The 24,991-nt window shown below is 39.5% G+C and overlaps 1 protein-coding gene across 2 annotated transcripts in view; it reads right to left on the reverse strand.

The window, feature by feature from the left end:
- The window catches only part of SLC35F1 (solute carrier family 35 member F1), a 416,917-nt gene that overhangs the window by 156,404 nt on the left and 235,522 nt on the right, over positions 1–24,991 (reverse strand). For both annotated transcript variants that reach the window (XM_060114691.1, XM_060114692.1), the window contains exon 2: positions 13,138–13,313. In XM_060114691.1, the coding sequence (XP_059970674.1) occupies positions 13,138–13,313 (176 nt within the window). The remainder of the gene's footprint in view (positions 1–13,137; positions 13,314–24,991) is intronic.

Genomic DNA, 24,991 nt, shown 5'->3' on the forward strand with positions numbered 1-24,991 from the left:
TAAAACTATAAACCTCTATAGGCTAGGGAGAATTTGAATCCTTGGCTTGTACACCAGGTTGATTCCTTCAGTTAAGAGACACTGAGTATAGGAACACGTTTATCAATGACTTTCCTGTCAGATATCTAAATTAGTCAACATATCTGATGCCAAAACAAGAGAAATCAGGGATTGAGATCTATTAGGTTTCCATATAGTAAACAACTTACAATTTTTAACAGGGCAGAGACTTCTACATTTATGCCACTTATATAAGCTCTGCCCACACATTGCTCTGAGAAAAAGAAGTTACCAAGTTCCTTAACTTTATTTATAGAAGTTGAGTTCTTTGCTTGCTCCTGAGTGATCTTAGTTTCTTTTAGTCTGACAAAAGTGTAAAATCAATAGCTTGCTTAAAGCTGTGCTATAATGGTCCTGAGTTTAACACTGCACAGCTGGACATTTCGACCTCCGCGAATGACATTCACTAAGCCAAAAGTTAAATTGTGCTTGTAGGTATAGAACCAGCTGCTTTGAATCTGGTGAGGCCCTAGTAGTCCACTGAGTTTGTCTGCAGAGTGTTCTTCTTGGTGAAAGATGGCTGAACGATGGCTCCGCGATCTGTGATAGCCTCTCCCCTTCTTAGCTAGAGAATGACGCACTGGCTGCCTACACTTCCCTGGCTGTGTAGCCCCCAGTGCTTTGTACTCTCTCTGGGTATTTCTCAGCTCTTTTTCATCTTGGACTGTTTTAATTTTTTCCTATTGTCACCCTGATTTTATTTTTCAACTTTAAAATAGAAATAATATTCTTACCCTGTCAAAAAATGGGAGCAAGATTCCTTCCTTCCCCTTCTGATTTCTTGTAGTTTGGACCATTTGAGTGAAGTTATGCTTGAAAGTTGAAGGGGGGCTCTGGCTCCTTCTGAACAGATTCTGGGTGCCCATGGTCTCCCACCACGTAGCTTCCTCAGGCAGGAGGGAGCCCCACTCTACATGCTGCGGGGGAAGGACTTGGGCTCAGGCATTTCCGAATTAGTCCTGCTCTAGTATAATAATTATATCAATGAATTCCCTCATTCACAATGGACACGGTGGGTAAGAAAGCATCTAAAATGTCTCTCCTTTTTGATCTCTCTGTAAATCATACCAGTGCCTACTCTGACATCCAGTGACAGATTAAGGAGAACATAAGTGCTGGGATATGGCTATGAATTTCAGGGTCCGCATGATAGAATTGATTCAAATTAAGGGGTACGTGTAAAATCCAACTTTCTGGGGAGGAAAATCAATCATTTATTAAGCAAATCTAATTCCAATGATGGCAGATTATATTCATTGAATGCTTTTTATATGTCTGACACTGTGCTAGGAGTTTTCCACATATATTACCTCACTTGGTCCACATGAAAGCTGTAAGGCAGTTACTATTATTATCCTGACTTGTGAAATGAAGATATACAACACAGGCAAGTTAAACCAGGATGACTCAATGGCTCTTGAATTTCTATTGAACTGAGAAACAGAAAAAGTCTAGATCCTAATTGTTTAAAGTTACATTTTAATTAGGGGAACATAAGTGATAATTCCCAAATATGATTTTTAAGGGTAGACATTTTCTTAGACATGACTAATTAGGCAGTTAAAGTTAAAATAAAGTAATATTCATGTTCTTTCATACAAAGACATATCAAATAGTAAAAAATGGTCACAAACAAATTTTGATCATATTTTCTTTTTTTTTTTTTTTTTTTTTTTTTTGTGGTATGTGGGCCTCTCACTGCTGTGGCCTCTCCCACTGCGGAGCACAGGATCCGGATGCACAGGCCCAACGGCCATGGCTCACGGGCCCAGGCGCTCCGCGGCATGTGGGATCCTCCTGGACCGGGGCACGAACCCACATCCCCTGCATCAGCAGGCAGACTCCCAACCACTGTGCCACCAGGGAAGCCCCTCATATTTTCTTTTATCTAGAAGTAATTTCTTTTATATTTTTTCCTCATATAGGTCACTGAAGGGGCCCAGTCACTCCAACTTGTAGTCAGAACCCACCATTTGCAGGAATCACATTTAAATTTGGTTAGTTACACATTCTTCTTCCTGGTCCTCAAAAACTCAGAAATGGAAACGAATGAAACCAGAGAGTCAAAAAAATGCATGGACAGGGAACTCTGATCTAAACATAATCACAATGCAATTCTAATCCCGTGAAGAAAAAAAAAGTTTGCTTCATTGTTTTATCCCCCCCCACCCCCGCAAATCTCATGCAGCAGACTGCAATAGTGCCTGCAAGATGGCTAACTGCTGAGTCTTTGATTTAATGAAAACTTAGGGAAAGCAATTCAATTCACTGCAGGGACTGCTTTGTTCTTCCATTATGATTCTTTTTTAATGAGAAAGATGATTGTAAGGATAAACTCTATTCCTCTGAATTTTTACACTAATTACATACAAAGCACTATTTTGGCAGAAGGGGACTTATCTCCTTCAGGCAATATAGTTATCATCTTGTAACCACCCTTCAATCTCCCACAAGAATGCTGGAGCTTCATGCCAAGAATGACTATTGCTCTATGCCAGCTCTCAGCATGGATAGATGAATGCTTAAAGATTTCCAGAATTAACAGTCAACATGGACTCCAGATAAAACAGGAAGACAATCCTTCCCTCCATGCTTATATGCTGTTTGGAATAGAAGAATCAGAAGGGCATCCATTAATGAAGTATTTGGCATGGGGAATGAGGGAGGGCCTGATGTATAGTGTGTGTGTGTGTGTGTGTGTGTGTGTGTGTGTGTGTAAGTTTATGTAAGGATTCATTAAAAGAAAATGGTGTTGCATATTCATGTCATTTTCCTTCAATCTAAAGTCATTTATTATGGGCAGAAGACCTAAATAGACATTTCTCCAAAGAAGATAAGCCGACTGCCAATAAACACATGAAGGAATGCTCAACATCATTAATCATTAGAGAAACGCAAATCAAAACTACAATGAGATATCATCTCACACCAGTCAGAATGGCCATCATCAAAAAATCTACAAACAATAAATGCTGGAGAGGGTGTGGAGAAAAGGGAACCCTCTTGCACTGCTGGTGGGAATGTGAATTGGTACAGCCACTATGGAGAACAGTATGGAGGTTCCTTAAAAAACTAAAAATAGAACTACCATATGACCCAGCAATCCCACTACTGGGCATATACCCTGAGAACACCATAATTCAAAAAGAGTCATGTACCAAAATGTTCATTGCAGCTTTATTTACCATAGCCCGAAGATGGAAACAACCTAAGTGTCCATCATCGGATGGATGGATAAAGAAGATGTGGCACATATATACAATGGAATATTACTCAGCCATAAAAAGAAACGAAATTGAGTTATTTGTAATGAGGTGGATAGACCTGGAGTCTGTCATACAGAGTGAAGTAAGTCAGAAAGAGAAAGACAAATACCGTATGCTAGCACATATATATGGAATTTAAGAAAGAAAAAAATGTCATGATGAACCTAGGGGTAAAACAGGAATAAAGACACAGACCTACTTGAGAATGGACTTGAGGATATGGGGAGGGGAAAGGGTAAGCTGTGACAAAGCGAGAGAGGGGCATGGACATATATACACTACTAATCGTAGGGTAGATAGCTAGTGGGAAGCAGCTGCATAGCACAGGAAGATCAGATCGGTGCTTTGTGACCGCCTGGAGGGGTGGGAGGGAGGGAGATGCAAGAGGGAAGGGATATGGGAACAGATGTATATGTATAACTGATTCACTTTGTTATAAAGCAGAAACTAACACACCATTGTAAAGCAATTATACTCCAATAGAGTTGTAAAAAATAAATAAATAAAAGTCATTTATTGTGCTAAGTGATATTGAAAGTTCTGGCTAAAGAATCACTCTCTTTGAGATTTAGTCACTTTAGCACAAACAGTATATGCACTATTAGGCACTGTAAATTTGGTTAAGACTGTGGGAGACTTGACTTGGGGCAGATTCACCCTGTAACTGCTGCATATGTATGAAATTTATGTACTTTTACATTATTTAATGGATTGTGAGCTTGATAAATAATAATTCATGTCCCACGAGCAAGTTCTTTAGAGTAGGTACATTTTCTGGGGTTGGAGGAAACTGTACTCATTCTTGCAGCCTGAAAGCATGCCACAATGAAGTAGGAAGTTTTAATGGCATTTCCTAACATCCATAAGTAACTGAGGGAATAGCTACACATTGGAAACTCCAAGCCCAGTGATACGTTATTTCATCATGGCAGCCATGGAGTGAGAGTAGACAGTCAGTTCTTTCTTTTTTTTTTTTCCTTTGGTCAAATGTATTAAAGTATAAGTTATATGTAATAAAAGGCACCCCTTTTAAGTGTACAGTTTGAAGAATTTTGACAAATGTATATAGTCATGTAACCTCTACAGCAATCAAGGTATAGAGAACATTTCCACTACCCCAAAAGTTCCCTTGTGTCCCTTTGCAGTCAACACCCCACTCCCCACTCTAGCAACCATTGATCTATTTCCTGACCTTATAGTTTTGCCTTTTCCAGAACATCACATTACTATGCATTATATAATTATACAGAGTATAAGCTTTCATGTCTGGCTTCTTGCACATAGCATAATGCTTTTGAGATTAATCCATATCATTGCATGTATCAGTAGCGTTTTCCTTTTATGGCTGAGTCATACTCCATTGTGTGCATTTACCACAACTTTTTCTCCTTTCACAAATTGATGACCTTTTGGGTTGGTTACAGTTTGGGCTTATGAATATGAATAAAACTGCAATGGACATTTGCATATAGTTCTTTGTGTGGATATTATGTTTTCATTTCTCTTTGAAGAATGTGATTGATTGGTTACATGGTAAGTGGATGTTTAACTTTATAAGAAACTGCCAAGCTGTTTTCCAAAGTGTCCGTATCGCTTTGCATTCCCAGCAGCAGTATATGAGAGTTCCAGTTGCTCCAAATACTGGCAGGCAGTTTTGCTAGAAATGGATTTTAATTTTCTCCTTTGATCTTTTCTAACAATTTTCCAGCATGGTTTGTGTAAAAATCCCTTCACCTCCACCTGCTGCCCCACCTTCTCTTCTCCCTTCCCCAACATAAGCATAATTCCCATGGAGTGTCCACCAAGGTTCATTTCAGAAATCACTGAGGTACAGCCTTTCTATACTATGGGGGATAAAACTCACCAATCATACATATGAAGTAAAAATAAATGCAACATGACAAGGAACAGGAATGGAGGTTTGCCAAGTAATTTCCCACAAGGGAGATGTTTTAATAGGCTCCAGTGACTATTACCTCACCAGACGTAGGTAAGTGACAGTAATATCTCCCCCACGACTCTCAAGGGAGTTATAATTCAGTTTTTACATTTTCAAGTCCTTCCTTATCCAACCATCTAAGAATCCCTTCTCAGTGATTTAGTCAAGGTTATCCAGAGAACTGGAAACTGAACTAGCTGTGTATGAGCAGAACTCAGGCTTCAACATACAAGATGGCCAAAAAGCACATGAAAAGATGCTCAACATCACTAATTATTAGAGAAGTGCAAATCAAAACTACAATGAGGTATCACCTCACACCGGTCAGAATGGCCATGATCAAAAAACATACAAACAATAAATGCTGGAGAGGGTGTGGAGAAAAGGGAACCCTCCTACACTGTTGGTGGGAATGTAAATTGGTACAACCACTATGGAGAATAGTATGCAGGTTCTTTAAAAAACGAAAAATAGATCTACCATATGATCTGGCGATCCCACTCCTGGGTGTATACCTGCAGAAAACCATAATTTGAAAAGATACATGCACCTTAACATTCGTTGCAGCACTATTTACAATAGCCAAGACACAGAAGCAACCAAAATGCCCATCGACAGATGAATGGATAAAGACGATGTTGTACGTCTATACAACATCACTGGAATAATGGAATATGGAATATTACTCAACCATAAAAAAGAATGAAATCATGCTATTTGCAGCAACATGGATGGACTTAGAGATGATCATAGGAAGTGAAGTAAGTCAGACAAAGACAAATATCATATGATATCACTTACATGTGGAATCTTTAAAAAAATGATACAAATGAACTTATTTACAGAACAGAAACAGACTCACAGACTTTGAAAACAAACTTATAGTTACCAAAATGGAAACATTGGGGGGAGGGATAAATTAGGAGTTTGGGATTAACAAATACACACTACTATATATGAAATAGATAATCAACAAGGACCTACTGTATAGCACAGGAAACTCCACTCAATATTCTGTAATAACCTATATGTGAAAAGATTCTGAAAAAGAATGGATACATGTATATGTATAAATGAATCACTTTGCTGTACACCTGAAACTAACACAAAATTGTAAATCAACTGTACTCTAATATAAAATAAAATTAATAAACAAAACAAAACTGAGGCTTCTGCTCTGAGAAAATCCTGGATCCTGCTTTAACTCTTTTTACTGCTCTGGCCTGTGTTTTTGACTTCCTACGGCAAGCACCAAAGAAAATTCCAACAAAGGCAAGGGGCACAGATTCACAGAGGCCGAGCCATACAAACAGAACTGAGGAGGTGAGATCTTCAGGAGATTCTAGGGTCTGACATACTGTGAAATGCCAGATACCTAAGTTTCCCAGACCTTGTGGTTTTCTGAGAGGTCTATATTATTTCATATGAAGTCCTACATTTCTTCTAATTACACAGATATTTTAAATCTTGCAGCATTGGTAATTGAGAATTTAGCCTATGTAATTGTAAGAAGTGTAAGAAGTATAGTGTTTCTGCAGAGAACAAATATGAAGCCTGCCTTACATTGGAAGAGGCAACAATTATCTTCTGATTAATGTCTACCCAGCCACCATCAAAAGGAGCAATACTTTTTTGGTACAAATTCTGAGAAGAACATTCTTGTGGGGACTAGACTACTGGGCTATGAGTTGCATCCAGCTATTGTGTGTAGACAAGGCTGTCATCTTTATATATTTCTCTCACCAATCCTGCCGTATTTGAGTGCTCTGGATGAAAAAAGAAGATAGTGGGTAAAAGGAATCAGGAGAGGGTGAGTGCTTGATATTCCTGAGCTGACTTAATGCCTTCAGCCTCCCCACTGAGAACTGAATTTTGAACCTAGACCTCTAGGATTTCTGTCTTCTGGAATTTAATGTTCAAACCAAGAATATTTCTCTTGAACAGTAAGGCATGAATTTACTTTTCAGTATTCTCTTTGGAAAAAATCAAAGGGATTACACATGATGATATTTTTGAGTGTTCTGTTAGTACTATTAGTAACTTGTTTCATTTTCACACTCACCCAAAGAAATATATAAAAGATTCAACAAATATTTTAATGTGTATGTAAGAAGTTGCTGGAATTCATGCAATACTCGTCAAATTTTTAGCTGCAAGCTTGTCTTTTATTCAAAATTGGAAGAGCTTATAAAAATATCTTTCAGTGAAAAAGCAAAACTTGTAGAACCAGTCACCAGGAATATCTCTAATGATGTTCAACAGTGGCAACATTTTCTTCTCTTTCTAGGGTCTGTATACAAAAAGAAGCAGGCACTTCTGATTCTATCCATGCGTTCATTACTGATACCCATTCTTTCCCCGCCATCATGACTTGAGGAAGAAAACAAGGAATGAAACTGTTTTCTTTTCACTCTCAGCATCCTAGTTTTGCTCCACAATCCCTACCTCCCCCATCGCTGAGCAACTTGTTGATAAGGAAAACAAAAAGAAATTGGAGAGGCAAGAACTGAGGAAAACTGGCAGAAGAAAAGGAAGAAGAAATGATAGACTATTTAAAAATTGTGTGGTTTATATATATTCAGAAGTTAAAAACTGCCCAAAAAAGAACCATGGATATCTATTATTTAAGAACTGCTGAAAGCAGTTCTGGGAAGCAGCAGGATTCTTGTAATAACGGATAAAAGAAGCTTATGGGCGGGCTTCCCTGGTGGTGCAGTGGTTGAGTCCGCCTGCCGATGCAGGGGACATGGGTTTGTGCCCCGGTCCGGGAAGATGCCACATGCCGCAGAGTGGCTGGGCCCGTGAGCCATGGCCGCTGAGCCTGCGTGTCCGGAGCCTGTGCTCCGCAACGGGAGAGGCCACAACAGTGAGAGGCCCGAGAAGCTTATGGGCAAAAAGTTTGATGACATAATTTTTCTTGATAAGAAATATATCCTATTTCACCTTTGTTTTAAAAGCCTGTCACATTTCTTGCTTCTACATCCAAATGCAAGAACTGAGTGGTCTTTAGTTGTTCACAGTCTTTGCTTTATGTGTTTCTCTGCTTCCTGATTTCAGCTAGTATTACATGGAATTTTAAGAAAAAAGTAGGCATGAGGAAGAGGCTTCCCAGGCAAATCCGTAAGTTTTGGGAAGCTTCACTATACTTTCTTAGTCATATACCTGTCAGATAATAGAAATATATATATATATATATCATTCTCTGCCCCCAGTTCCTGGCACAGAGCTCCTAAAACACTTGTAATTTCCTAAGTGAGAAGAACGCTAGGAGCATATTTTGTTCTAATATTTGGTCTTTGACCCTAGTTCCTGACACAGAGCTCCTAAATCCCTTACAATTTCCAGGGAGATAGGAATTTCTTTTGTTTCTAATGAGGTGACTCTTGGTGCGCTCCTGGATGGGGCTGGTCACCAGAAACACCAAGTTATGATTAGAAACCTGGAATATTCAGCCCCACATTCCCATTTTCCAGAGAGAGGAGAGGGGCTGGAAATGAAGTTAACAATCATGCCTACCTAATGAAGACTCCGTAAAAATTCCAAAAGCGCGAGGTTTGGAGAGCTCTAGGGTTGGTGAACACGTGACATGGAGGTGCTAAGAGTGCTGTGCCCAGAGCGAGCCTGGGGGCTCTATGACCCTTTCCACACACCTTGCCCTACTCACCTCTTCCATCAGAACATAAATCTATATCCTTTATCACATCCTTTTGTAATAAACTGGTAAACAATAAGTAAACTGCTTTCCTGAGTCCTGTGAGATGCTCGAGCAAATTAACCAAACCCAAAGAGGGTTCGTGGGAACCTCTGATCTATAGCAGGTAGGTCAGAAGCACAGGTAATAACTTCTATCCATCTCCAGATAGAACTCAGACTGAGTTATATTGTAAGACATCCAGCTGGTGTCACAGAATTGCATGGTGTGGGAAAAGCCCCACACATCTGGTGTCAGAAGTATTGTGATGTGGTGGTAAAGTGAGAGTAAAGGAGAAACACAAGAGGAGGGCTATGTTTTTCTTTACAATTCCTGAAACCCTACTTTGTACATATAGCGTGAGTTTGGATTTCAGGCATTACTTCAACGGGTATGTGTGTGTATATATATATATATATATATATATATATATATTTTTTTTTTTTTTTTCCTAGCTGTGTTGGGTCTTCGTTGCTGCACATGGGCTTTCTCTAGTTGCAGCAAGTGGGGGCTACTCTTCGTTGTGGTGTGTCAGCTTCTCCTTGCGATGGCTTCTCTTGTTGCGGAGCATGGGTTCTAGGCACATAGGCTTCAGTAGTTGTGGCACATGGGCTCAGTAGTTGCGGTGCACGGGCTCTAGAGTGCAGGCTCAGTATTTGTGGCGCACGGGATTAGTTGCTCCATGGCATGTGGGATCTTCCTGGACCAGGGTTCAAACCCGTGTCTCCTGCATTGGCAGGCGGATTCTTAACCACTGCACCACATTGTCTGAGTAACTTCCCCAAAGTGGTTACAACTAACCAAGTAACAGCTATCTAAATTTTATCTGAATTCTCAAATGTGATACATTGTCATTGGAACTACTTTTTTGAAGTACATTTTTTTCAAAAGAGTTGTATTAAAGAAGCTCTTTAGGAGAAACAGCAAGATTTTAAAAAATTTTAGAACCATCTGGAATAAAAAAAACCTAGCTCCAATCACGAAGGGCTAGCCTTAAAACTTGTTCTACAGTATACAATTTTTTTTTAAGGAGGATGGTCTTTGTAGGAATCAATTTTTGGTTTTCTACAAATTTTTGTAGGAACCAATTAATAATCAGGGACAAATTCAAAACTCCAGTTTGAACTGGCGTTACACTGAAACTTATACTGCATTCTGTTGCTTCAGAGTCTTTGATCATTGGTTCAGTGCAAATTTGGTGAGGAGAATTCACTTTAACTCTGGAGTCAAATTTCCACAAGGCTTTTGTAATAACATCACCCTTAATGCTCTTGAAAGGCTTCTTGCATTTATCACATTGTGTTTACATGTGACAACCATACATTTTATAATTAAAATGATAAAGAAAGATTGCTAATTCCTGAGTCTAACTTATTGCTATTATGTGGCCTAAGGTGGTATCAAATGAATATGGTGGCCCTGTGGGGCCAGTGACATCTGTGCTGGAAGAATTGGGAAGGCTGGCATCTTGCTCAATCCTGACCTGCAGCACTCCCGGAAGAGTACTTAGCAGAGTACTTAGGAAGTACCTGGAAGGGAGGAGAAAATGTGGCCATGACAGCACTTTCCTCACACACATCACACCTTCCATCCTCTCCTCTTTGCTCTGTTCATTCCCTCTCAAATCTTGAGGTGCACGAGGAAGGAGATTATTATGTCTCTAGAACACGGCACTGAATCAGCCTATACAAAATTAATGTAATTACTGTGTTGATTTCCAGATGTTAGCTTAATGCCAGCCTATTAAAACTTTTAAAGATGAAGCTTAAAACAAACAAACATTCTGAGTAAACACCCAAATAAAGACATGCTAGCATATTTAGTGATAATCTGAGGCAATGCAGAAATCTCTGGATAGAGCATTTTAGAAACTGGGTCTCTCCATCCCCAACTGTAATAACAGTCAGAATTTTCTCAGGTCCTCTCCAGTCTTTTCCTTCCAAAGAGCCTCTGAATTCCTTGCTGCTTCTGGTCCTTGGCCTCTTTCCAGTCGTGCCTCTGCCCTGCCCACCCTTGCCATCCTCTCCCAGCACCGTTTACAGTCACATCCTCCTGACATCAGTGCTGTGCCTCACTAGACTTTAACCCCAGGGCTGGTTTCCTATCCAGGGTTTTGAAATTCAAGGGGAAAAATCCTCCTTTTGCTCAAACCTGTCCCTCTTCCCTCTTCCTTCCTCCCCAGACCGCACATGGGTGGGCACAGTGGGCCATGAAGGCACCCAGCCCTGGCCTGAGAGGGGCCCCAACTCTTCCTAGTTCTGTAGCCTGGAGCAGGTTCCTGATGCTGGGGGGAGCCTCCGATCTCTCATTTATAAAATTTTGGATAATAATTCTTATTTCCTTGGATTGAAGGAATAAAAGAGGTAATTCACATATGTAGTAACTGGCACATTATAAAGCCTCAACAGAAGGTATTGTTATTAACCTTGGGTCTTTTTCTACATTTAGTTTTTTAAGCTTTTCTGTCTCTACCTGTAACTGTGAAATTATTCTCTGTTTCTTAGAATGGCTTGATTTTATTTTTTTCCCTGATGAGAGTTTTTGTTAAATCTCTGGGCTCCTGGAAAGTAAGACTGACAAGAACCCAAAGACTAGTTGTAGTTCACCATCTTGTAGTCTAGACTGCTTGGTTCTAAAAATCTCTCGAGAATGTAAATTCACCACTTTCATGTGATTTTTTTTGTTTATATTAGAGTGTTGCAAAATTGTTCTTCATTTAATCTTACTATCCTTAATTATAATCCTTGTACCGGGCTAAAATCATTCTATTCTTTAATAATTCTAAACTATTATTCAAGCCTTCATTAAGTGATTTTTAAGTTGAACCGCACAGCTCTCTCTTCTGGAACGACCAAACTATACATTCCTCATGTTAACAGTCTCTCATAAGTAAATTTCTAATTATATCCCTCCCCAATTTCCTCATTTTCTGGAGTTCTTTCCTGGATTGAGGCACCAATGGTGAAATTGTGGGTATAACTGTTTAGATAACGCATTTGTAGCATTCAAAATCATTAGCTTCCAAATCCTACTGAGGAAATATAGCTGAGAGTCAATGTCTATAACTTTTGTAGCCTGAGGTTTTATTTGAAATTTTACTCTTAAATTAATTATGCCTACCGATGTTAAATTTTAAAAAACAAACACCAATAACACCAACATTTGAGAAGCAAATGAAATTAGCTTTTCCAATACTTTAAACAAATCCCAAGTTAAACTAGAATGCAGTCCTAACTTGTTCATTTTTACTCTCCCTCTAAGATGAAATCTAGTCCTGGCCAAATCATTTTAATTAAACAATATTACTCTGAAGGACAATCCAAATAAGGAAATGTAAAAATTCAATGCTGATACACGATTATTAGCAAAGTTTCTAAAGAGTATGACTCTTACAATTGATGTATAGGGCTATACACATATCTTTATTCATTATTATGGTATAGAATTGTCTTCAAACCTATTAATGGCTATTTTTCAGTGCATATTTTACAGTCAACAGCTGATACTGGGGGATTATTATTGGCTATTTCTAGGCCATAGGTATAATCATAAGTCTCTGAAGTATATCCTCCAGAGATATACCCCAAGGATTTCAACTGCAATTGCCCTTTAATAAGTTTTTCTTGCACTGACCCTTGGAGGACTTGTTTCATTGTTTTGGCTCTTTTAAGTTTAGACAGAACATCTCACATGGCCATTTGTGGTAACTTTCTTTTCTTTCTTTTCCCCTTTGTTATTACTAGAGTTGTTTGTGTTTACTATTTTTATCTTTCTCGTGACACTTTCCCAAGAACATATATTTGTCTGTAATCCCCTTGGATTTCTAAGGGCTAGCATTTATTAAGACAGCTTCATCAGGCCTATTCCAGGTTCCAGGGAAGCAGTCTGTTTAGATTTACTGAGGGGTACAAGGAATGCTAACAGGAATTCAAATATGAGCAATTGTACATTTCTGCCTATACATGCATTTCCTACTTCCTGCTGAATTCACACAATTTATGCTTCTTTGTGATTTACTCACTCATTTTGTTTGCTGTATTACTGCAAAATAGAAAAGTGAGAATTTTGAATTGTCTTAAGACGCTATAAGTGAAAAAAGTTAATCTGGTCATCACTCATCACTCTTGTAGATGTTGCTAAAAGAGAAACAAAGCTATATTCTCGGGATTTTGCATGCTTACCTTGTCTGACAGCTAGTGTGGTGGTATAGACCAAGAAGAGAAGGATGTAATTGAGGAAACTCTGGAAGACTGGTGTATTGGCATGGAAATCTTCTGACAGGTACTTGCTGGTCAAGCTAATTCCACAAATAAGGAGGGATAACACCTGGCCTAGAGCCACAGAGATTAACATCTCCCTGAGAAATAAAGAGAAACATAGCAAAGATCAGCAGAAAGTCCATTAGAACAATCACTTAAAATTTACTGAGCACTTGTGCCATTCACTAGGCTAAGTGCAATAAACAGTATTTCTTTTAATCCATCATAGCAATGCTACCTTACTGGGATTTTGCAGAGGAAGAAACCAAAGTTTAGAGGGGTTAAGGAATTTCCTTACAGTCGCATAACTAGGAAGTGGCAAAGCTGAGATTTGAGACCAAATCTCTCCAAGTGATCCTGGCTTCTACCTACTGAGCCCTGGAGCTCTGGGGGGAAATTAACATCATCCTGATGCCACCATGGCATAAACAAGTGTTCAGAAACCTGAGAGAGAACTTCAACACACTGACGAAGCAGGACCATATTCCAACCTTATCCTCAGGTTCTTATACCAAAAAACGGAGATGTTTTTCTTCATAGACCAAAATCTTGGCTCTAGGAACACTTAGGTAAAGGGGCTATACAAACCCCTGATAATCTAAAAGGACTATCTCCTCTCCATTCCCAGATATTGAACCGTTTGCTTTAAGAAGCACTAATAAGCACTAGTCTCTGCTCTCCTCTGCTCAAGTCGCAGTTGCTGACACATTAAAACTCTCATTCATGAAGGAAATTTAGTGACTGAGGTGGTACAATAAGACATTTCACATTCTGTGAATATTTTCTATGGCTTTTTTTTTATAGGCACTGACCCTACAGACCACTGTAGTGGAGATTACAGGCAAGAGTCAAACGGTTCACTTTGCATAGAAATAAAACGCCCATGTACTGAGCCTGCGCGTAGGGAGCCTGTGCTCCACAACAAGAGAGGCCCGCGCACCGTGATGAAGAGTGGCCCCCGCTTGCCACAGCTGGAGAAAGCCCTCGCACAGAAATGAAGACCCAACACAGCAAAAAAAAAATTAATTAATTAAAAAAAAAAAACGCCCATGTGGGCTTTATGGTCACATCCACCTGTATGCTCTGACACAGGACAAGCCCCTGGCTTCTGCAAAGCAGACTTCTGCTCTCCCCAGGGGTCTCATCTGACTTTCCTGGTTTATTTATTTAAAGAAAAATGAACATAAAATAAGCAAAGAGTAGTATTTCTAAACAGAAAAGCATTAGGCAGAGCATCTGGAGCACTGCATATTCCCTCCCCCATGGCAGATGTGAATCCATCTTTCTGGAAGGGGCACGGGGCCCCTGGGCAGGGTTCTGGGTGGATACCTTGGTGGTATCCTTCTTTTTAAAAAAGGCATCCATCACTCATTCCATTTGCTTCTATGAGGAGGAAAAATTGTGGCAATGAAGGTGGACCTATGAAAAAGACTCTGCAGAGGTTAGCCTGTAACATATTGGCAGAGGCTGCCTTCGTAAATGGGTAGATTGCTCTGTTTCCAGGTACTGGCCCCGACCCTTCAATTCAATCTTCATAAAGGTGTCAAAGGAGTCAAAGTGATATTTTTAAACATATAAGTTTAAAATGTCAGTCTGTTGCTTAAGATCCTACCCTATAGATGATACCCTATAGATGGTACCCTACAGAATGCAGTGATCTATAAGGCCTATGTTACACCATCTACAAAGATGTCTGCCAACATTTCCTCACATCCCTCTACATTCATGCTGCTTCTCCCAAAGGGAGGTGGGGTCTATTTTCCTTTTCCAGAAGCTGAGCTGGTCTTGTGACTTGCTTTGACCAATAGAAGGTAGGGGGAGAGATGTTATGTGACTTCTGGTCCTAAACCTTAAGAAGCTCTGCAGCTTCCATTTTCTGCCCTCTTAGGATACAGCTTCCATGTAAAGAACCAGAGTTAGACGACTGAATATTGAGAGGCTGTGTGAAAAGAAGAAGAGAGACCCAGCCAACCACTGCCGCCTCAGCTGAAGCACCAGACATGTGAGTGAGGATTGTGGATCCTCTGGCCCCAGTGGAGCAGCGCCAACCTGAGTCATGTGGAGCAGAGATGAACCATCCCCAGTGATTGCTGCCCAGCTGGAGAACTGTGAGAAATAATCGATGGTTGTGTTGTTTTAGGGCATGAAGTTTGGGGTGGTTTGTTATGCAGCAGCAGATACTGAAACAAGGCCCTCAATACCCTCCCTCCAATCCTACTACCGCAAAGCTCTGCCTCCTGCTTCCCCACTTTATTCCCCCATGAAGCCAGAGCTCCAGACCTACAGAGCTACTTGCACTTCAACAATGAGTCATGGTCTTCTTTTTTTTTTTTTTTTTTTTTTTTGCGGTACGCGGGCCTCTCACCGCCGTGGCCTCTCCCGTTGCGGAGCACAGGCTCCGGACGCGCAGGCTCAGCGGCCATGGCTCACGGGCCCAGCCGCTCCGCGGCTTGTGGGATCCTTCCAGACTGGGGCACGAACCCGTGTCCCCTGCATCGGCAGGCGGACTCTCAACCACTGCGCCACCAGGGAAGCCCCATGGTCTTCTTTGTTGGCATTCCTTTTCACATGTTATTATTTCCAGAATGTTCATCCCGACGTGTCAGTCTGCCTCTTATTCATCTTTCAAGATTTGGCTCACACGTTATGTTACCCCCTTTAAAAAGTCTTCTCTGCCCTCTCTTCCCTGGGATGTATCTCCTTTACTTCTGTATCACTGTACTATAATTATTGTTTTTACTGTGATGTTGGTATAATGCTCTTCACTATATTTACAGCTGGGCAACACCATTCAGAGGAAGTAGAAAATGGAGAGCTTCAAGACAGTGCAGAGGTAGACCTAGGCAACACTGAACAGTTTTGTTGAAATGAAAGGATGATTTAAAAAAAAAGAAGAAAGAAAAGCAGAAGTAAAGAGAAGTACCAGATTTAACTCAAAGGTTTTTAAGCCAGCCTAAGAGTAGTATGATACCCACTAACAAAAACCATGATAAGGAGTTGGTTTTAGTGTAAAGATAACAAACATTTTTGGTATATTGAATTTGAGCTGCCAAATGAACTTCCAAATGATCCAACAGTATTAGAATCATGGGATCAGAGTTGGATAGGAAGGTCAACCAGGAGAAAAATATGTGGAAGTTTTACATATAAGAGTGGCGGCTAAAGTACTGGAAGTGGATGCTAACAACATGGAAGGAAGAAGAGGAAAGAAAATAAGGCCTGGGAAGTCTTTGGAGAATCCCCAGATTGGGGTTAGGGAAGAAAGAAGAGGCACATCATTGGAGTCAGAAGTGGTTTGAAGGCTAAGGGGAAGACCAAGATAGTTCTTTATGTGAAGGAAACCAAGGGAACAGAGACTTTCGTGGAGGGAACAGTTGTAATTGAATGCTGCTTAGAGGGCATGAAGAATGAGGACTGACAAAAGATGATTTGTAGTCTCTGCCAGCCTTTGAAAGACCACTTTTGGCCGTGTGGAGAGTACCAGAGCAACACTTGGTATCATGGAAACAAAGGGAACAGAGAATTTCACAGAAGGGATAGTTGGTGGTGACTAATTGGACAGAAGTGGTGAGAAATAAAGGTGCTGACTTTGAAGAATTTTAAAGAATTCAAAGAATCCTTTGAGGAAGTTTGATCTAGTCACTACGTAACATAAAAATAACAAAAATAGTTAAAATAATAATGTTTAAAATGATTAAAAATAATTTAGAGTGGATTCATGATTATCCTCTCATTGGGTCACTCTTATTCGCATAATAACTTACATCCTTAAGTGGAAGAGAAGTGGGGAGAGTTACAGCTCATATGCCAGAGAGTGGGTCCTGGTGCTGAGTATGTCTGCTGGAGAATGCTGTGTATGGAGTGTGTCTCCTTGGGAAAAGAAGATTGATGACTACTGCTAGGACATGGTAATTCCTACAACTGCTTAAGTTACAACCATGGTATTTGAAACCTTGGCAATATCCTGAACAAAATCAAGCCACAGAAAATGACAGAGTGCTTACATAAGAGAAAAAAAAATTTTAGTACTTCTGATGTATATGTGCCAATATGTTGAATACTATAAAACAGCCTTCACATGCCAGGCACTATGTATGCAAAGATGAATAAGACATAGTCTTTGTCACTGGAGAACTACTAAACCAAGATTTTGGAGCTTAGTTCCCAAGTAACTTACTACAAAATGGACCCAGTTAAGATGAAATAGCAATAATAATTCATATTTAATAAGTTCTTTCTATGTGCCGAGTCCTAGGCTTAGATTTATACATTCTGTCTTATTTAATCCTCATAATAACTTTATAAGGCAGATATTGTTATGGTTCCATTTGATAGATAAGTAAACTGATGCTTAGAGAGGTAAGCAGCCAGCCCAAGGTCACAGAGCCAGCAGGGGGAAGATGTGGATAGAAACTAAGTCATATGATTCCAAATCCCAACTTCCTAATTACTATGCTACACCATCATTATGCTGCCAAAAAAATACTCTTTTCCCTCACAGAGGGCACAGAACACAGTGCTAAACCTAAGTGGCTGGTTTCCAGAAATATTCTGGGGAAGGTGAAGACAAAACAGTCGTCCCAACGGACTGATGAAAACTCTTCCACCAAGACATCTGTAATGTGTGCCTTTCAACAGAGGTCAACACAAGCTTATTCTTGTTTCTTTATCCAAACAAAACAGCAAATCTGCTGTATTCAATTTCTGTTTTTAATTAGTGGCCATGTCATTCAGCTGCTGGTGGTATGATTTGATAGAAAACGCACATTATGGTTTTATCCATCATGCTAATAAACATGACTTGTAAAACAGGAAGGAATGGAAGGGACCTTTTATCAGATTAGTTCACCAGTCCTTTCCCAAGTGAAGGGAGCTAGTACTGGAGCTGTTGCAAGTCTGCATATCTGAGCTAAGTTAGTAGAATCATCAAAGCAAAATAAATAAAAATATACATAAACCTAGATGTTGACACTCGGCGGATTCCACCTCCCGCTCCTCTCCACTGCCCCACCATCTTCCTCTCATCAGAGTCTCCTTTGTTCTTTTTTAGCACAGAGCAAATCCTTTTGGTGATCTGTGTCTCAGAATGTCTTCCTACCACTGTCTCTGCCTACGGACCTTTTCAGCTCATTTACTGTCACCTTACCCCTCCTAACAATTTTTGCCCACACTAACCACTAGAGTAGATCTGTGGTCCCTTCACTTAATTCTTCATGAACTTAAGGTACCATCTTCTCCAGGAAGCCTCCCCTTGGCCGCCCCTTGTTCGCTAAGGCTGAGTTAAGTGTCCTTCCCTGTATGTTCCTATCTCTACTTCTGCTCACCATACTGTATGACTCATGAATTCCTGAAAAGAAGGGAAGGTATTCTAGTCATTTCTATATTCCTGGTGCCTTGAGTACTCCTGAATGGGAAGGGAATAGATGCTGAATAAACACAGAATGAATGAATGAACAAATTTACAAGTGAAAAAATATCTACAAATGAAAAAGATCAGAAGATTTGAAAGACGGCTGCTTATCTTATCTTGAAAAAGTACTAGCTCTGAAAGACAAAAAAAGTCTCATTTTCACTGTATTCCTTCTGCCAGTTACACACTGAGATTAATAAACTCTTTTCTGGTGCATTTCTGAACAAGCCTGGTAAGGTGCTATCTTGCAAAAATGATGCTAAATACGGTGCCGGGTGGAATTTTATACTGGGAGCTGTTGGCTATTCATGTAGTTTATAGAATAGCACACCAGATGCATTCTAACATAGGATACAGAGTTCCTATAATTTTAGCAGCAGAAATGGAGAAGAGACTATGATACACATTTTCATCTTTGTTTATGTGTTTAAAAGGACATCCTATCCACTTTAAATTCAGAATGACTAGACAATGAAAAATGTATGAGTCTCATGAAAAATTGCTGCTGGAAGCTGAATACCTGTTATAATAGATCTTGTATTCATAAAGACCGACATAAACCATTACCACAAGCGCTCTGTTCTGTTAAAGAAATAGACGTTAGAACCTTGTAAATAAACTTGTGTTTTACAAAGTAGATATTCAAAATAATAAGATTTAATATAAAACATAAGTTGAATCTCATTTTCTTCCCTTAGTTATAAGAATAAATTCTTTTAAAGAGGTATGAAAAATTTCAGCATAGAGTTACATAATCATATTGCTTTGTAATTCTTTGGTATGAGAGTGAAACAATTACATCATCATCTTGAAGGAGAGCACACATCAAACTTTCTGCAGAAACATCTTCATTCTGTTAACTATTCTCAGGCAAATCATGTCAGATCTGAATCAGCATATGAATTCAGATGTACGTACATAAATAACACGTATACTGCCTTGACTAAACACAATACCACTTGAACATGGGAAGAATGTGTTCTACTATGTTCTTTGACAAGATTGCTGTTTTCAGAAGTCAGGACATTGGCTTCTTGAAGATCTTTGCTGAAAGGCTTTATTCCATTTAAGTATTAATTAGACTTCTATGTAAGGAGATTATTAGTCAAGAAGCAAATACACATCTCCAGAGGTTTAACATTAATTGGAGTTTCTTTGCCTCAGATTCTGTATTCATGGAAGTTAACCTGTTCTCTGGTTCTGTGGTATCGGTTTCTTTTGCTTTTGTTTTTTAGAGGAAACCAAGTAAGCCACAAGGAAGCCCTTGTAAACAATATTCCACAGAGTCCATGAGGTAGTAAGTGTAGGAGACATTTGAAACTCTAGTGTGAGAGGATGAGTCACAGATGTGCATGTATATTAGATGTTGTTTGTCTAGAGAAGTGGGACAAAACAGTGAAAAGCACCAACAGGGAGTTAGAAGCCCCTGGCTCTTGAGTTCCGTTGATTAAGCTCCATGATCCTGCACATCTCCAACTCTGGGCTTGGATTCCTTCGTGTAAAGTAAGGATAGTTTAATTGATGAGTGTGTAAGATACTTAGGCTCCCCTTCAAATCTTCTTGGTCTCACTATCTCCAAGGTATCCTAGCTCCAGTGGTGGCTGCCGTGACAGACTGTGAATAGACTGCAACCAAAACTGTGTGGGCACAGCCCAGTGGCCCCGGGCCTCATGCCCATTCTGTGTGCCTTGTGCCTTCTACCCTGGAGATTCCAGGTTGATGCTGAAGGCCAGACCTTGTGGGGACCTATTTGGTGCCCACTCATCAGCAACTGGGAGGTGCCGGGGAATTATTGCACTTGAGCAACAGAAAACTAAAGCAGACAGATAGATTCTTCTTCTTCCTCTCCCCCTGGCGCTCCCCCTGGCAGACTGTCCCGAGAAGCAGTCACTTCTGCAGGTTCTCTGAAGATGGTCCCGCCTCACGAGGTGCTCTGTTGGGTACTCAGTGCCCCAGAACCGTCCCTCCCTCCTTCCCTTCCTCACTCCTACTCCCTGGGATTACAGTCCTAACTAAAGTAGCAGCACTTAAGCCTATGCTTTCTGGGGAACTCAAGCTAAGATAATGAGCTCTACATTTCCTTCTACTCTGTAATTCTGACTTACTTTTAGAAGACACTGATATGTAATCATTAACTCTTGAGATTGGTATCTTCGATCTTAAAGTCTATTCCTTCTGTGTATTTGATTAAACTCTTTGGTAGCTGAGTTAGCAGCAATGTTTACTCATTTATTTTGCACACACTCTGCAGGTTTGGGGATTAGCTGCAGAGAAAGAGATCACTCAGTAGCATTTGCCAAGGCCTGCTGGGTACAGATTATGAGGAAGGGATGCTTGGTCCCTGCCTCCAAGAAGCGTGGAGGGACATGGAACTTAAATAAGTGAAGCTACTGTACCTGCATAGAGAACATAAAAATACCCATGTACTCCAGTAAGTCTATATAAAATTGCTAGAAGTTATCAGAGATCATTTCAGTCTTTAAAATTAGGCAAAGCATATGTCAGTCCCAATCTGACATATACACACTACTATGTATAAAATAGATAACTAATAAGGACCTACTGTATAGCACAAGGAACTCTACTCAATACTCTGTAATGACTGATATGGGGACAGAATCTAAAAAAAGAGTGGATATATGTATATATATAATTGACTTGCTTTGCTGTACAGCAGAAACTAACACAACACTGTAAATCAATTATACTCGAATAAATTTTTTTTTAAAATTGGGCAAAGTAAATATGGAAAGGTTTCATGGAGAACAGAGTTTTGAGTCAGTTTTGCTTGTTTTAAATAATGGAAGAGAGTTAATTCGGTATTTGGAAGGCGGCATATCATTCCAGGAAAAAAGAATGCTGTGCTGTCTCAGAAGCAGAGACTGACACGCAGAATCACTGGGCTGGCCAGTGAGAATCATAATAATAGCAGAGATGGGTAAAGAGAGGTAAGAAGCAGAAGACCCTAAAGCGTAGGGTAGTGTTTTAATTCAGTAAGAATTGTTCTTTGGAATTTCTGAGCAAGGGAAACAAAGTAAGCTTCTGCCATAACATTCCCAAATTTCTGTGCTCATTCCATTAGTCAGATCCAAATCCTGCTTGTATTATGGGGAAAAAGTTTCAATAAGGAGCAAGATCAAAGAACCAGATGTCTCTGTGCAAGTTTGGCATCCTGAAACTCCGTTAGCTTCATGGTAAATCCACCTCTGATGGAGGCATGCTAGATACATCTGTACTTTCATCTCAGCATTGCAAAGCTGCAGGCTTTTAATATTTGATTCTTCAAATCTTCAGCATAGCTTTTTATGCATCTTTCAATATTATTTGCAGAATGTTGCCATCTTGTTTTTCTTGTGTAATATAGCTGTCTTTACAGTGATAAGAAGAGGAATTTCTCCAGTAGTATTGATATAAGGATTTTGATCATTTGTTAATAAATAAGAAATACCAATTGAGGCAAAGCAATGATTATTATATTTAATGGAATTTTAAAAAAAGTGATGGGTTGTATGACATTAAACATAACTCCCTTCCCTCCCCCTACAAATTGCATAAGTTATTTTTATGTTATGGTTGCTTAGTTTTTTAACTGCTTGCTAACAATATATCAGATAATATCTTAAGGCACATTGTATACTTAGAGCAAAGTCCACCCTTAATAAAAGTAGGAGTAAATGCATATTTTGTCTAATAAATTGTCTTATTGACAATTACAAATTGTAGCTAATATTTTTGTTACATGTGATTAGATTTCACTGTTTGTTTTACTTTGCCACATGGCTGATGGAAAAAGGTCAGATTAAGAATAAGAGAAGTTTAGGGCCTCCCTGGTGGCGCAAGTGGTTGAGAGTCCGCCTGCCGATGCAGGGGATACGGGTTCGTGCCCCGGTCTGGGAGGATCCCATATGCCGCGGAGCGGCTGGGCCCGTGAGCCATGGCCACTGAGCCTGCGCGTCCGGAGCCTGTGCTCCGCAACGGGGGAGGCCACAACAGTGAGAGGCCCGCATACCGCAAAAAAAAAAAAAAAAAAAAAAAAGAATAAGAGAAGTTTCAGCTGAGCACTTTTTTTAGTTATTTATTTATGGTACACTGTGGTATTACCTCTGGCTCTCAGCTTTTGTGTAGGAATCATTTTTAAGGCAACAATCCTCTTTGTGAAGCTTAGTCACTGAGATGATACAATTGCTAAATCCTTTAACCCAGATACTCACATAAACTGGCTACTATGAACCTCCTCTGACAGCAGGACAGCCACTCCTCTGTCAAAGAATCTCATTCACCTTAAAGGAGTCAATCATCCAAAGAAACCAGTGACAAAAGACCACAGTTTACATGATTCCATTTATATGACATGTCCAGAATTGGCAAATCTACAGAGACAGAAAGTAGATAGCTTGTTGCTGAGGGCTAGGGGGATGGGATCAGGAGGTGATAATTAAAGGGTAGGGTGTTTCTTTTCGAGGTGATGAAATGTTCTAAAATGACTGTGGTGTTAGTTGCACATATCTGTATACTAAATACTAATATTCTAAAAAACACTGAATTTTACACTTTAAATAGATGAATTGTATGGTATGTGAATTACACAATATCTCAATAAAGCTGTTACCAAAAAGAAAGAAAGAGAAAGAAGGGAGGTAGGAATAAAACAGGTAAGGAAAAAAAGATAAGGTAAGAAAAGAGAAAATTACGCAGCAGTTAAAAAATGAAGTTGCAACCATCTGATCTACAAATTAAGAAATTGCACCAGGGTCAATTTATATGTTAAAAATTAGTCAAGCTTAATTATTTTCTTTTTTTTTTCCCACATATAAACTAATGATAATATTTTCTTCCTGGATCCCAGAGCATCAACTTGTATTTTCCCCTGAGATGTGTACTCTCACTTTGGAGACAACTGACTTAAAAGGTATGTTTTTAAGTCTTAGCTTATAAGGTTAAAACTTTTGTCATCTTCCTCCAGAGATCCACCATGGTGTCATAAAATAAGAATATGTTTTGAAATGGATAGATCTGGATTGGATCTTGACTCTGCCACTATGTAGCTTAGACTCATCTATTTTCTTCATCTATAAAATAGGGATAAAAATACATATCTCTCAGGGCTGTCACGAGGACTAAATGAGACAGTTGATATAAATGTCCTACTACAGTATCTAGTTCATGATAAATACTCAGAATAATAGCTCTTATTACATTTTAGCACACTTCATAAGTACCAAATACCCTTATTGATTACTTAAATATATCTGTATGATTGCATTGATATGTTGAGAAAATACTGCTAACATGCATCCCAGATTTATTTCCTCAAGTTCTGACTAATTAATTTATTCCTAAATATGGAAAGTTTAAAGGATTCCTGCTCTTCATAAGTTGGGGAAGGAAAGCAAAAAAAAAAAAAAAAAAAAAAGCAAATGAAGAATTTTTAAAGAGTCTTAACTGACATGACTATTATGAAACTAACAGATCTTAGGGGTTTTTTTGTTTTGTTTTTTGAGGGGTTTTTTTTGTTTTTGCGGTACACGGGCCTCTCACTGTTGCGGAGCACAGGCTCCGGACGCGCAGGCTCAGTGGCCATGGCTCACGGGCCCAGCCGCTCCGCAGCATGTGGGATCTTCCCGGACCGGGGCACGAACCCGCGTCCCCCGCATCGGCAGGCGGACTCCCAACCACTGCGCCACCAGAGAAGCCCCAGATCTTAGTTTTAAATAGGAATTTCTGACTTGAATTCTCACACTTGATAATATCTTCTTGGAGATTAGGAAAGAGATGACTACATTTTAGGCCAGCTGTGTTGCTGTCTTCTTCCTTGATGCATTTTTAAATGACTTTGACATTTTTCATTACAAAATGTTTTTAACTTTGCATTTCGAATTATGTTAGTGAACCCTAAGGCCAAATGGCAAACATTTAACTTTAAAATCTATTGAATAAATAAAAACAAAGAATGTACAAGTGGACTGGTGACTCACTTTCTTTAAAAATAAAGACCCATGTCAAATTCCATTATTTTATGACATATTTACCAAATCTGTATGCATGAAGTGTAGTGTATTTGAAGGAGAGCAAATTGGGAAAATTAGATTCCACTAAGTGCTGAACTTCTCCACACACAATTAAAACCTGCTTGAAAAATGTATAATCAACTGAGATCATCAATTATGCCTTTTGCTTGGAAGAACTTAACAGGGAACTCAGAATAAATAAATAGGGAAGCCATGCCTCATTTTAGAAGACAAATATATCTGGCTTTTGCTTTCAAGTCATAAGAAGATTCTCTGAGTGGAGACTAGCTGACATTTTCCACCTCATTCTTTGCATCCAAAGATGACTGCAATTGCCCCATCACAAGGATCTGAGAGT

This window comes from Mesoplodon densirostris, chromosome 12, assembly GCF_025265405.1.
Source record: "Mesoplodon densirostris isolate mMesDen1 chromosome 12, mMesDen1 primary haplotype, whole genome shotgun sequence".
In the NCBI taxonomy this organism is placed as follows: domain Eukaryota; kingdom Metazoa; phylum Chordata; class Mammalia; order Artiodactyla; family Ziphiidae; genus Mesoplodon; species Mesoplodon densirostris.